The sequence below is a fragment of the Thecamonas trahens genome (genome assembly GCF_000142905.1).
Source record: "Thecamonas trahens ATCC 50062 unplaced genomic scaffold supercont1.22, whole genome shotgun sequence".
In the NCBI taxonomy this organism is placed as follows: Eukaryota; order Apusomonadida; family Apusomonadidae; genus Thecamonas; species Thecamonas trahens.
Window position 1 is genome coordinate 114,730 of NW_013657658.1, and position 13,361 is coordinate 128,090.

Below are 13,361 nucleotides of genomic sequence, written 5' to 3' on the forward strand. Positions count from 1 at the left end.
ACCAAATACAGCAGTATAAGAACTGCGTCGGGGCGGGGAGGTGTTTAGGGCGAATCGTCGTTTGCGCGGCGGATAGTGGCGAGGATAGGGGGCCGGCTCGAGCTGATAAGAGCGGTGCAGATCCAGCCATCGACGGTGACGTGGTTGCACGACTCGCGGTACTTCTTGCCGTGAAGCAACACTTGATTAGCTTTGACGTGCTTGCGCCACTTCAACCTGCTGCAAGCCTCGATTGGATCCACGCCGAGGGCGGATATGTCCCACTCGACATGGGCAAACTTGGTCTTCTTGCGCGGCTTGTAATTCGGCTTGATCGTCCGTCCATCGGGCGACATGGAGACAGTGGAGATCTCGCAGCCAGCGGGCATGTCCGGGGTATACTCTGCCTCCTTGGTAAAGCCGAGGCTCCCGTCCTTGCGGCGATGGCTTGTCCACACGATGACCACAGTCTTGGTCCACGAGATGGCAACGGGTGACTGCTGAGTATGTCCTGGCGCGGTGCGCGTGGCCAAAAAAGACCCCGGAACCAATCGCACGGAGGTAGCTGCTCAATGGGGGTGACAAACGCGGACTCGTTCCACAGCCGCAGGCAGTTGTCCTTCCCCCATGTCGCGAGTGTGCCATCATCCAAGCGCAACAAGCCAAGGATATGCTCTTGGGAGCAGTACTGCATGAAACACCTGGTGCCGTCTTCCGCCAGTTCTACCTTGTAGAGCAAGCGCGCGCTGGCGTAGACCACAACCGGCGCATCCGCCGTGCCAATCGCCTCGACGAAGCTGATTTTCTCACCGTTGCCGACCGAGAAAGCAAGCTTGGTTGCATCTCTGCCGCAAACAACCAGATCAGTCTTCGTCCAGGCCATGACTTCAAGCGGAGCCGCCGAGAGCACACGTACCCCGACAATCTTGGTTGGCGCATCCCAGAGCTCGACTGAGTTGTCAAAGCTGCCAGACATGTTGTGACGCCAAACGAGTAGCTTGGTCGACCAGGAGACTAAGGCGCCGGTCTCGGGCACAACCAGCGCGCCCGCGATCTCAGGTTGGTTGGTCTTGAGGTTGTGTGCGGACTCAAACGGCGGCAACCAGATAGACATCGCGTTGCCATAGCTCACGACGAAACCACCCGGGAACAGAGTCACAGCCGGCGCCCGGTCGAAGGTTTGCACCTTTGGCGAGTTGTAGCCAGAGTGCTGGGTGGCAGCGCATGGCGAGTTGCCCGATGGGCCCCAGATGACCACCTTTTTGCCCGGAAAGCAGGCCACAATGTACGGCAGGCAGTTATCTGTGGCAGGGAGCTCCGGCGGGACGCAAACAACTGACTTGATACTCTTGCCTGCCATATTGTGATCTGGAAGAGCGATACAGGCTTGGTCGGCAGAGGCGGCAGAAGGATCGAGGCAGATGGCCAGAGTCTTGTCGACGTGTACGGCTAGCAGCCAGGGCATGCCGTCGGGACCATGCCTGCCGAGGACTTGAAGGCTGGAGATGACCGAAGTGGTCAGGAGTGGCACGCCGGGCGTCATAGCCCAAGTAGAATGGTCTCGCTTCAGTATCCACAGCCTGTCGGCCACAGCCGCGATGAGCAGGTTGTCATCAATCTGCACGACATGCCGCAGGTACCTGTTCTTGCCATTCTCGAACTGGATGCAGTCGAGCAGACCGTGGTAGAGCGGCTCTAGCGGGACAGCGCGAGACTGTACTGTCTCCCGCGCGCCGAGCATGAGTCTTGCGATGCAAGGCGACTCGCTGACGAAAGGCAGCTCGCAGGGCTCAGCAAGGTAGACAGCGAGCTCCGCAGCAAGGTCCGGCGCAGCGATAATAATGTCGGGCGGAACGGAGCGCGAGGCGACAAGTAAGCGATTCAGCTCGGCAGCAGCGTTTGGCTTGTTGACAAGGAGCGACTGCAGCTGCACGAGGCCATGCATGAGCTCGGTGCGGTTGGATGCAAAGGCGGCAGAGAACCACGCCCATGAGAAGACAACGTCGAGCGCGGTGATCATGCTGCCGTGTGCGAGGTTGATGAGGTCTGCACCTGGGCTCTTGGAGTTCGCGGCGTTGTTCACGACGGCATCCTTGACATCGTCGACGCTCTTTGGCGCGGCGTCGCCACCGGCGGCGAGAGCAAGGTAGATCTGCTCCAGATCAACGCCCTTCACCGTCGCAAGTTGAGCCACGGCCTTGTGCTGAAAGGCGTTGAGCGTGATCGTGTCCACCGAGCCGTGCAAGGTGCGCGAGACTGAAAGGAGGTTGGCGTGGGCAAGCTCGGTGAGGACGCGGTTGAGGCGAGTGCGAGTAAAGCCAAGCATCCTGGCCAGAATGGTGAGCCCCGACGAGGCAATGCGAGGCGGATGGAGCGGAAAGGCTGCCAGCGAGGCATACACCTCTCGGCCCGAGCCTTGCATGGACTCGACGAGTGTACTGAGTGCGTACTCAATAGCATCGATGGACGAGTCACCCACAAACGCGCGCTCAGCTGTTGCAAGCGCATCGTTCAAATCGTCGGCGTTGCCGATGGCGGTGGCGAGCGCGACGAGCGCACCGGGATGGCCGCCACAGTGCTCGATCAGGACGTCAAAGAACGAGTTGTCCGGGGCCGTGCCCAGGTATGCGCTCCGGTCAAACGAGGCCATGAACAGTTCGACAGCGAGTTTGGGCTCCAACGTTGTGCAGCAGCTAAAGTCGTCAGTGCGGATGCCACGCGTGTTGCACGACACAAGTAGGAGCTTGTGGGGCGGGCTGATGGCGTCGCACAGGGCGGCCGCATAGCGCGAGTCGGAGTGTGCCACGTCGTCGACGACAAGAAGAATCCGGGTGTCAGTAATGCCTGCCAGCAGTTTGGTGAGCTCTTGGTAGCAGAGTTTGAGGTGCGGGACGGCGTCTCCACCCAGCGCCTCGATGACCAGATTGAGGCTGGCGACGACAGCGTCGTCACTCGTCCAGTCGGCGTCGATCCACAGAATGGGCACAAACCGACCAGAGACGGCGGCTGTATGGCAGGCGGCCGCGGCGGCGACGGTCCGGCCTGATCCGCGGATGCCGGTGAGGTGGACAACAGAAGTTGTGTTGGGGCCACAAGGAGTGCAGAGCTTGTTGGCAAGCTCGTCATGGAGAGACGGAAGTGGAAGGAAGAACGACGGCAGCGGTGGGACTGACAGCAGATCGAGGGCGTACGATTTGTGCGACGCTACCACCGACTCGGCACGGCTTTTCTCGACTGCCATCACCACCGCATCGCGCAGTTTCTTCAAAATCTCTTGTACGCTGGTCTTGTTGAGCTCACACAGAAAGAGGCCGCGGGATTTGAGACGTCTGGCTACCGCGACCCGTTGCTGGAGCTTCTCTTCCGACTTGAGGACATCGGTCCAGATCTCGCGAGCCTTTTTGTAGACCGCATTGTCGACAGCGTCCGGGAATGCATGGTCGGACATGTATTTGATGAGCGGATGCGATTGGATGGGATCATTGGCGACGTGAGCTCTGTTCCATTTCCCCAGCTGGTCGTACGTCATGACCGGATCGAGGCCAAAGACAGGCACAAGCTTGGCGTCGATTTTCTCCCTCGGCACGGCTTCCGCCTCGGCGATGGCCCAATTAGAGACAAACAGGTACTTGGAGACAATGACAACGACGACGCGCGACCGGAGGACCTTTGCTACCAAGTCCTTGGGACCCTCGACACAGTCGCCGATGAGCGACACGTTGTCGACAAAGGTCTTGATGTTGCGCTCGCTCAGCATGTCGTACAACGCCAGGCACCAGGCCTTGGTGAACGATCCGTGGCAGAGAAACACATCGTAGAGCGGCGGGAGCGAGTCTGATCTGTTGTCACCGGTGTTGTTGCTCGGCCCTACGTCAGGCTCATGGTTGAGGCTCGTCTCCTTGCCCTTCGATGCGGATTTTCCTCGCTTAGCCATTTTCTGCAGGCACAGCGAGCGAGCAAGCGGGGTCGAGGACAGGTCCCACCCAGGCTAGGTCAGTGCCTCTGTGAACACAGGCGAGAGGGAGGAGGGGTGGTGGCGGTGGTAGTGGTGGTGGTGGTGGTGGTGGACGACCTGGTGAGAGGGGTGCTTGCGTTGGAGCTGCAGACAGAGCCCTGTGCTCTCCCGGTAGACGTTTGCCAGATGCCTGGCAACGCCTACGAAACCAATTGGAGACGATCATGGTTGGCGTAGACCTCACCAGTTTGTGCAGAGTATGGTTTGTGAAATGCATGGCGCCCACATAGGGTTGCAGCCTTCAGTAGAGAGAGGGAGAGAGAGTGTGTTTGTGCGTGTGTATGGGTGTGTATTGGTTGCCCTATGAAGCCTTGCTCTTCGCCGAACTTGTCGGTGCCAAAAAAAGCTGCATATGCAACGACGCGATGGGCAGTAAGGGCGGGAGCAAAAGGCGTACGGTTGTCGTCGCGGCGGACGTCCATCCCTCAAGCATCTTCCCCCGAAAAAGGACGCTCTCCACTTATGGGTTGTTCTGGAGGGGGGGGGGCTCTGGGGGGACCCTGCTCACGTCGTCACCGACCGCGCCGCCGCCGCCGCTGCCACGCGCTCATAGTTCGAGTCATTGACAAAGTTACCGCCGAGCGTGATACAAGGCCCGACGCCGACAGCTACAGCTGTGTGCCACCAGCCGGGTGGAATGTACAGGAGCTGACCAGGCGCGAGGTCAACCACCGAGAGTTCGGCACTGGCAAACTCCGGAAACGTGCCCAGCGACGCCCTGTCTGGCTTGCTGATCCGCGACACGAGCGGCTGGTCCTTGATCGGGTACACCGCGCTTGTCGACGACGGCGGCGCCACAAAGAACCGCTTGTGGCCCTGGATCTGGCCCGACCACGCATGGGTAGCGCAGACGTCGACGTGGAACAGCGGCGTCCGAGTCCCGCACCCCGAGATGAAGAGCTCTGCCCACGAGAGCCACCACTGAGGCACAACATCTCTCAGCTCGTCCATGCGATTGCTGCCCATCGGCGCTGGCGGCGTCTGAGTCTCCGCCGCCGCTGCGGGGAACCATCGGCAGAGATGCAAGTTGCGGAGGTAGAGCCCGACATCCTCCGTCTGTTCCGCCACAAGATCAAGGTACCACCCCAGCGGCATGTCGACTCGATCCCGGAGCGTCGCGTTAAGCGGCACCGTCGTCTCGCCATACTCGGCCTTCCACCGCGCCGCGTCCCACCCCATCGGCAGCGTCGCCTCCGCTCCGACCACCACACACGGCGTCTCGCTTGCGATGAGCTCTGCCAGCGCTTCCCGCCCGCTCGCCTCTTTCCAATCCACTCGCACCACCTCGGCCCCAAGCCTACACGGAAGCACCGAGCGGGCGTCGTCAGCATCCATCGGCGGCGGTGGCGAGGCCGCGCCTCGCCGGCGGCTGTGGTGGTTTGCTGCCGCCTTCTCGATCGCCCGCCGCACTCCCATGGCCCGCACCGCTGCCTCGGGTGCATCGGCCGGCAGCCACCACTCTGAATCCGACGATGACAACGATCCGCTTCCCGATCCATCTTCATCTCCACCAGACGATGAGAACGACGCCGAGTACCGCACGTTCGGGAAGCGCCCAGAGCCCGAGCCCGACCCGCCGCTGTCCGAGCCCATCATGCCCCAGCCCTCATCCATGCGCGACGACGAGCCACCAGCCACAACTATCGGTCGTTCCGCCATGGCCATGGTCACTCTCACCCAGCACTTGCCCCGCCCTGGTCTGCTGCCACGGCCCGTTCCCCGTCCCGACCGCCACAAGCTCGAGTCGAGTGTAGCCCAGCCCAAGCCCAACCACCCCAGCTCCACCGCCCTCGTCAACGACCACACCTCACTCCGCCCCCTCTCCCCCCTCCCCGCCCATGGCTGCAACACCAGGCCGGAAGACTCCAGGCCAGGGAGGCATCCGTGTCGTGGCGCGGTTCCGCCCGGTCAATGCCGACGAGACCGCCCACGACGGGGCGGTGTGCGTCGACTTCCCCTCCGACTCGTCGGCCGAGCTGGCCATCGGCAAGCGGACTCAAAGCTTCTCCTTTGCACGCGTCTTCCCGCCGCACACCTCGCAGGCTGGCGTGTATGACTCTGTGGGTGCACCGCTGCTGGATCCGCTTTTCTCCGGCGTCAACGTCGCCGTCGTCGCCTACGGCCAGACCGGCGCAGGCAAGACCCACACCATGTGGGGCGCGCCTGCCGCTCCTGACGCCGCCGGCATCATTCCGCGCCTCCTGGCGGAGGTCTTTGACCGCTCTGCCGCCGACGCCCTGCCGGATGGGACCACCGCCACGCTCTCGGCCTCGTACATTGAGATTTACCGCGAGGTCGTCCACGATCTGCTCGCTCCGCGCGAATCGGCTCCAAAGGCCGGCCTGCGCCTTGTTACCGGCACCACCGGCGTGGTCGTGCCGGATGGCGCAACAAGCCGCAGCGTGGCTGCCATTGACGATATTATGAGCCTCATGGATGAGGGCAACTCTCGTCGCTCTGTTGCCGCCCACAAGCAGAACGCCCAGTCCTCGCGCTCGCACGCGGTCTTCATCCTCAATCTCACGCTGCACAACGCCCACGATGCGAGCACAACATCTTCGGGCCTGTATCTGGTCGATCTCGCCGGCTCGGAAAAGGTCTCCAAGACCGAGGTCGCCGGCCTGCAGCTGCAAGAGGCCAAGACCATCAACAAGTCGCTCCTCGCCCTCGGCAACGTCATTGCTGCCCTCTCCTCTTCGGCTCGGAAGGGCGGCAAAGGCGGCAAGCGTCACGTCCCCTATCGTGATTCCAAGCTCACTCGCCTTCTCTCCGCTTGCTTTGGCGGTAACTCGCTCACTACGCTCATCATCTGCTGTTCGTCCGCAGCGTACAACGCCACAGAGACTCTCTCCACCCTCCGCTTTGGCGACCGCTCCGCCAAGATCCGCAACACCCCGACCGCCAACAAGGTAGTCTCTGCCAAGGAGCTCACCTCGCGCCTGCATGAGCAGCAGGCAACCATCGCAGCCCAGGCGGCCGAGATCGAGCAGCTCAAGGCTGCGCTCCTCGCCATGCAGCGCGGCGAGGCCGGAGCAGCCCTCGCCGACATGGCCTCGCCTGTCCCGGCCCACATGCTCACCGCCAAGGCTGGCTCGCGCTTCTCTATTGCCTCCTCGCACCTCTCAGACTCGTCGTCAGAGGCCGATCCCGGCGTCACCGCCAGCCCCGAGGCCGATCCCGCGAGCAAGCCCGACACAGGAGGTGAGGACGATGCGGAGCTGGCCGAAGTCATTGCCCCACCGCACGCACTCTGCACCCTCGCCTTTAACGCCATGCTCGACAATGAGCTCTCAGCACGTCTCGGCGAGTCGTTTGTGGTCATTCCACCTGCAGCACTCGCGGCCGACAGCCTCGTTGACCTCATGGACGTTGACGGCGAAATGGTGGCCTGCGAGAGGCTCGACGGGAGCCAGCGAGGGCTCGTCCCGCGCGCGCACCTCATCTGTTCCGCGGGCGGCCAGCCCCAGTTTGCGATTGTCCTCTTCCACTTTGATGCTGAGCTCGCCACCGAGCTCACAGTTCCTTTTGCCGGTGTGGTCCAAGTCCTCGCCGAAAACCTTGACGAGGCGCCTGGATGGCTTTTGTGCAAGCTCCCGGCCACCGCCACCATCGGCCTTGTGCCTGCAGACTACCTGCGACTCCTCGGCCCAAACGAGGATCCGGACCTCGTCGCCGCTCAGCTCGACCCAGACTATGCTGCCATCGAGGATCAGCGCGTGGCCGACCGGGCCGCTGCGTACGATGCCCTCAGCAAGGGCGACTACGTCCGGGTCACCGCTCCTTTCAACTCACAGTTTGACACCGAGCTCGCGGCTTCGCCGGGAGACATCCTCAAGGTCGCAGGCAAGCAGCCACCAGAGTGGCTTTTCTGCAAGGTCGAGGCTCTCGCCGTGCCCGATAGCTCGCGGGCCAAGGCGCGTGGCCTCATCCCATTCGGATACTGTCTGCCCAGTCCGGATTACCGCCCGCCGCCGGCCCGGACCTCGTCGGCCAGGGCGGCCGGCAGCGGCACCATGCCGTCGCTCCCGCCGCGGTCGTCGTCGCTCCAGTCAAAAGAAGGAGACGACGGCGCCGCGTTGCCGCCGCTGCTGTAGAGGAAGATTGAAGGTAGGGGACACTCCGCTATGGCAGCCCCACAAGGCTGAGCACGTCAAGCTGGCACGGATGTTGTGGCTGGAGCCCGAGCTTTCGCGCCACCAGCGTAGCCAGCACATGCAGCCAGAGCGAGTGCGATGACTCGACCAAGCCATCGAGGGCGAGTACTCCGCGGGTGCATCCTGCTGCTGCCCGCATCTGCGCAAGCTGTTCGTCGTCCACGCTGTCTATTGCATCCGGTATGCCTGTAGCATTGCTTGGCTCCAAGTGGAGTGCAAAGGCCGACCAAGCCCACAGCTCGTCCAGCATTTGTCGGCACCCGACGTCTACCACAACAAGCGGGGTGCCAGCTGCGAGGCCAAACGCCCCACGGATGCCCCATCCGCCAATCTGCCCCAGCGGCGCGAGGTTGAACTGCGCTGCAAACGTGCTCGCCTCCACAGAGTCGACGTAGCCGTCCACAACCACAAAGTCGTCGCGCCTTGCCGCATCTGCCATCTCCACCGCAGCCAGCCGCCCGTTTCCGTCCGCCACCGGCCACACCGACGACTTAGCCACGGTTCCGGCAAAGAACAGCCGCGGTCGCCGGTGCGGATCAAAGCCCAGCGAGGGCTTTCGCGCGTAGTCGGCAACAAATGGATGATGCGGCGGGAGGACAATGTCAACTCCGCCCACAAACTCGCCGCGCGCCGCACGGGTGACATGTCCGCTCATCAGCCCGTGGTACGCGAGAAAGACAGAGTCCAGCGCACGCGCTCGCGCGAGAACCTCGTCATTCTCATCAAAGTATGCCCCAATCCCGCCGTCATCCATGAGCGGGAGCCACACCAATGTCTTGCCGCTCTTAGCCACTCGCGCGGCCTCGAGCAGCGCCACTACCGGCTCGCGCGACCACATCCGCCCGGCGCCAAACGGGACAACAAGCACATCGGCATCTCGCGCCGATCTGACCAGGCATTCGCCTGCCGCTAGCACCTCCTCCGCAAACCTAAACACTCCGTGTCGCCAAAGTCCACGCTCAGCCCGCTTGCTGTCGCGTGCCATCCGAAGCTGAGGCTCTGCGGGAGCGAGAGGACGTGTGCACTCTGCGCACATTTCGTCCCATCACCGCCCGCCATCGCCTCCGGCTCCGAGCAGTCAAGCCCCCGCACCCTCCAGCGCACACGCAGTATCCGCGCATGCACGTCCCATGGCCGGAGCACATGTTGAGACATGCCGAGTCGGCCCCACGGTTGCCCTGCTGGCAGTGGCTTCCAGTCACGCCGCCAAAGCACAGGCACGACACTGCGTCCGACTCCTCGTCGTCGTACACACACCAGCCCTGCCCGGAGCAGTAGCCCAGCGAAGCGCAACGGTCAATCGGAGCAAAGAGCGGCACGCTGTCCTCGTCCTCATCGATGAGGTACAGCTCGCCAGACTCACGCCGGAGTGCGCCGATTCGCCGCAGCCGGAGCTCGGCAGGGCGGGTGAGTGCCACGCCCAATGCCACCTCAGCGTCGCTTATCTCTACACACCGGATGGGTCTGTGACCGTCGCGATACTGGTGCATCCGCCAAAACTCGGCCGCCTCGAGCCGCGAGAGCGAGCGCAGCAGCGCGCCACACCGTCGCAGACAGGCGCACCTCACCGGCGCCGCGCCCCGCGGACGCGGCCCTTTGTCTGATACCAGCGCTGGCGCGATGCACCGAACAAAGACGCCGAGTCGGTCGATTTGCTCGGCGTGGTACTCGGGCGCGTCTCGTGCGGCGCGTCCCAGCGGTGCCAGAACGCCATGCCCGCCCGTCGCCTCCCGCCACGCCTCCGCCGACGCCAGCTCGCAGGCGGCCATGTGATGCGCGGCGCAGAGTGCAGAGATACGGGTGGCAGGCAAAGCATTGCCTGCCTCACGTTCTGCCTTGCCACACACACACCCGCCAGCGGCGCTCATCGCATCGTCCGGGCTCCACCAGACCTGGCCGGTGAGGCAGTCGTGGCGTGGCCGCTGGCTGCCGTGGGCCACGCGGACTGAGCCGTCGCCACCTCCTGCCCCACGCCAGATGGCCAGTAGCAGCCTGGCAGCAAGCAGCGCGAGAACGGCTACAGCCACAACTTTCCGCCTGCCATGTAGTACTGGCGGCATCGACACCGTGTGTGTGTGTGTGTGTGTGTGTGTGTGTGTGTGTGTGTGTGTGTTGAGGAGTGAGTGAGATGTGGAGCACCGTAGCACCGTAGTGCCCGAGAGGCAGGTTCAGGTTGAGACGACTGCCAAGCACACCACGCAGGCAAGGAGAGGGCTTTGCCCAGCAGGCGACCATGAAAGCCAAACTCAATGGGCTCGGGCTCGGCTCCATGATCTACTCTTTTACATCAACGCCACCACCACCAGCAAGCTACAGGTTGCCGAGGTGCTCGCGGATGACGTCCTCGGACAGCAGGCGGAACTTGCCGGTCTCGACATCGACGACGCCGACCTCAATGTTGGTCTCGTCCATCTCGCCGTCAAAGCCGTCCTTAAGGGTGAGGAGGGCGGTGTGGACAGCGTCTTCGAGATCGAGATCCTCGGTGTAGCGCTTCTCGAGGAACTTGCGGGCCGAGATGTAGTTCTTGCCGATGGCCGCCGCCTTCCACGCCCAGTACGAGCCGGACGGATCGACCTGGAACAGGTGCGGGCCGGTCTCGTCGCAGCCTGCCACCAGGAGCGAGACGCCGAACGGCCGAACGCCGCCCGACTGGGTGTACTCCTGCATGACCGAGGCGAGCTCGCGGACGGTCTCCTGGGTCGGCGACGCCTCGAGATAGGTGCGGTAGTATGCCTGGGCCGCTTTGCGGCCCTTGCGGAGGAGGACCTTAAAGTCCGGGCCCATACCGGCGTATGTCACGCCCGTCGCCTCGTTGAGCATGGCCACCTTTTCCACCGACTCGGCCTCGATCAGCAGCGACGGCATCTTCTTCTCGGTGGCAATGACCACTCCGTTGGCGGCTGGACGGGAGAGGGGGGGGAGGAGGGGAGGAGAGGGTGTGTGTGCTCATGAGTGGTAGACAGGCGGGGAGGAGGGGAGGGAAGGAGGGAAGGTAGGCTCGAGGCTGGCGTGTGTGGAGGGGGAGGACAGGGCGTGGGGGTGGGCAGGGGACTGACAAGGTCGGGTCGCCTCCTGCACAGGTCGCACTCGGGCGGGGCGAGGGCAGGCTACGTACCCTTAATACCGATGGTGGTGGCACCCTGTGAGACTGCGTTGAGGGCATACTCAATCTGGAGCAGCTTTCCCGACGGCGAGAAGGTCGTGAGGGAGAACGAGTACCGCGTGCCCATGGACATGGTGGTCTAGTGGTAGCGACGGGTGCCGCCTGCTGGTGGCTGGCGGTCTTTTGACTCGCTTCGCCGCCCGTCGCCCACTGCCGGCTTTGTTCGCCGGCCTGGCACCCCAGCCGACCGAGACCTTCTCGAGCCGGCTACATGGCACTGATGGAGACTAAAGGCTCAACTTCTCCACAAATCGGCTAGTACAAGCTAGTTTAGCTGGCGGCAGGTGGTGCATCGTCGCCCACGACCGTCGCTGCATCCTTGCCCACAACCGCCTTGGCAGCCACGCCCGCCGCGCCCTCGAGCCCGCTCGCGCCCGCGACAATCGCAGCATCGATCGCGGCAGCGCGCTGGGCAGCGACGTCGGCCGGGGTGGAGACAGCAGCGACAGCATCGCTGTACTTGCGGCGCATGGTGGTGACGATGTGGTTATTGACATCAAAGTCGTCCTCGGCCCAGTAGGGAAGCGGCGTGGTGAAGACACGCTGCTCGAGGTCGTTGTCTGGAGGAAGGTCCTCGCCGGGGAAGAACTCGTAGCGGAGGGCGTGGAGCCAGAGCTCGAGAGCGTGGCCAGAAATGTCTTTGTACACTTCTTGGCCGTTGCACATCTCGCAGATCTCGTCGTAGTTGGGCGAGGAGGGGTCGACGGGCCCGCAGCGGGCAAGCGACTCGGGCTCGGCCTCTGCGCGCGCAGAGAGCGCAGCGCGGTGTGCCTCGTTGTACAGCGGGTCGTTGGAGATGGGGAAGCCGAGGTGAAGAAGGTGGAGGCGGATCTGGTGTGTGCGGCCTGTCAGCGGCTTGCAGCGGATGACCGACGAGCCGTCGGCGGTTGAGACGCGCTCGAAAATGGTGGACGCCTCCTTGCCGCCCGACTCGACCACGCCCATCTGACCAGTGCGGCCGTCGAGCTTGTCGAGGCGGGCATCGACACGGAGGACGCCCGGCGGAAACTCGCCGTCGACCCGGGCCAGATAAGTCTTGGAGACGCGGCGGGCCTTGATGGCCTCCGAGTACTTGCGGCCGGCGTTCTGGTCCTTGCCAAACAGGAGCAGGCCCGAGGTGACGCGATCTAGCCGGTAGAGCGGCCAGAGCGAGAGGTAGCTGCGACGACCGAGGAGGAAGACCACGGTGTTGTGGCGGAAGCGGCCGCAGGGGTGGACCGGGATGGAGCACGGCTTGTTCACGGCGAGGATGGCGTCCGTCTCGGCGAGAACCTCGGGCTCGATGTCGAGGACGGGCGGCTCGTGGCGGTGCATCTCGTGGGTCATCCAGTCGTTGTCGCGGAGGACAAGCTCGGGCGAGATGATCTGGTCCTGGATGCGCAGTCGGCCGGCGGCGCAGGCTTTGCGGATGTACTCGGGCGAGGAGCCAACAAACTCGGTCTCAAACAGGCCGGCCACGGTCTGGCCGAGCCAGCGCTTCCGGGCGTTGGCCACGTAGGTAAAGTAGTATGGAACAACGCCGCGGAGGCCACCGGGCAGCTTCTCGTACTCGGTCTCTGCGAGCATGCGCGGCATGGACGAGACCGTCTTGCCCTTCAGCCGCGGCTGTGGCCGCTTCTCGATCCCGCGGTCGTCGACCTTGAACACGTAGCCGGCGGCGAGCTTCTGCCGCTTGCGCCTCCGGGCGTCCTCCAGGGCACTCTCTCCGGCTTTGCCCGTCTCGCCATCTGCCGGGGGGGAGGGCGATGCCTCGCGCTTGCCCTTTCCTTGTGGGCGGGATGAGGCCGACATGTGGGGTGGAGTGTAAGGGGGATGGAGGGAAGATGGACGAGTTGGGGGTTCGACTGCGAGGCGCGATACTTGGGCATGGTCTCTGCATGGCATGCGGCGATGGAGTTGGAATAGGAAGCAGGTGTGGGATCACCACCACCAAGGCAAGACGCCACACACTTCCATCGGCATCTCCTGCTCCACGCATCGGCCGAGGTCGGCTTGTGATTCGTCCGCACCCCTCCCCCCCCCCCTACCCCCCCCTCCCCCCCCCCCTACC

The 13,361-nt window shown here is 63.7% G+C and overlaps 7 protein-coding genes across 7 annotated transcripts in view; 2 read left to right on the forward strand and 5 right to left on the reverse strand.

Annotated features, from left to right (window-relative positions):
- Nucleotides 1-44: 44 nt before the first annotated feature.
- AMSG_05240 (uncharacterized protein) lies at nucleotides 45-3,913 on the reverse strand (the record flags this gene model as incomplete). The annotated part of the gene is made up of 2 exons (XM_013902505.1): nucleotides 45-479; nucleotides 707-3,913. 2 exons carry the CDS (start codon nucleotides 3,911-3,913, stop codon nucleotides 45-47), a joined length of 3,642 nt encoding a protein of 1,213 aa, XP_013757959.1.
- A 585-nt stretch (nucleotides 3,914-4,498) lies between these two features.
- AMSG_05241 (JmjC domain-containing protein) lies at nucleotides 4,499-5,659 on the reverse strand (the record flags this gene model as incomplete). Its single annotated transcript, XM_013902506.1, has 1 exon — nucleotides 4,499-5,659. One exon carries the CDS (start codon nucleotides 5,657-5,659, stop codon nucleotides 4,499-4,501), a length of 1,161 nt encoding a protein of 386 aa, XP_013757960.1.
- A 173-nt stretch (nucleotides 5,660-5,832) lies between these two features.
- AMSG_05242 (uncharacterized protein) lies at nucleotides 5,833-8,088 on the forward strand (the record flags this gene model as incomplete). The annotated part of the gene is made up of 1 exon (XM_013902507.1): nucleotides 5,833-8,088. The coding sequence occupies one exon, from the start codon at nucleotides 5,833-5,835 to the stop codon at nucleotides 8,086-8,088; it is 2,256 nt and encodes a 751-aa protein (XP_013757961.1).
- A 28-nt stretch (nucleotides 8,089-8,116) lies between these two features.
- On the reverse strand, nucleotides 8,117-9,917 carry AMSG_05243 (uncharacterized protein; the record flags this gene model as incomplete). Its single annotated transcript, XM_013902508.1, has 2 exons — nucleotides 8,117-9,139; nucleotides 9,255-9,917. 2 exons carry the CDS (start codon nucleotides 9,915-9,917, stop codon nucleotides 8,117-8,119), a joined length of 1,686 nt encoding a protein of 561 aa, XP_013757962.1.
- Nucleotides 9,918-10,414: 497 nt separating this feature from the next.
- AMSG_05244 (proteasome subunit alpha type-2) lies at nucleotides 10,415-11,407 on the reverse strand. Its single transcript, XM_013902509.1, has 2 exons — nucleotides 11,264-11,407; nucleotides 10,415-11,048 (listed from the first exon to the last, which is right to left on the reverse strand). Exons 1-2 carry the CDS (start codon nucleotides 11,382-11,384, stop codon nucleotides 10,459-10,461), a joined length of 711 nt encoding a protein of 236 aa, XP_013757963.1. The 5' UTR covers nucleotides 11,385-11,407; the 3' UTR covers nucleotides 10,415-10,458.
- Nucleotides 11,408-11,562: 155 nt separating this feature from the next.
- On the reverse strand, nucleotides 11,563-13,102 carry AMSG_05245 (uncharacterized protein; the record flags this gene model as incomplete). The annotated part of the gene is made up of 1 exon (XM_013902510.1): nucleotides 11,563-13,102. The coding sequence occupies one exon, from the start codon at nucleotides 13,100-13,102 to the stop codon at nucleotides 11,582-11,584; it is 1,521 nt and encodes a 506-aa protein (XP_013757964.1). The 3' UTR covers nucleotides 11,563-11,581.
- A 91-nt stretch (nucleotides 13,103-13,193) lies between these two features.
- The window catches only part of AMSG_05246 (cystathionine beta-synthase), a gene marked incomplete at its 5' end in the record, with an annotated part of 1,941 nt that continues 1,773 nt past the window's right edge, over nucleotides 13,194-13,361 (forward strand). Inside the window, one exon of the mRNA XM_013902511.1 lies at nucleotides 13,194-13,206. Coding sequence (XP_013757965.1) covers nucleotides 13,194-13,206 — 13 coding nt within the window. The remainder of the gene's footprint in view (nucleotides 13,207-13,361) is intronic.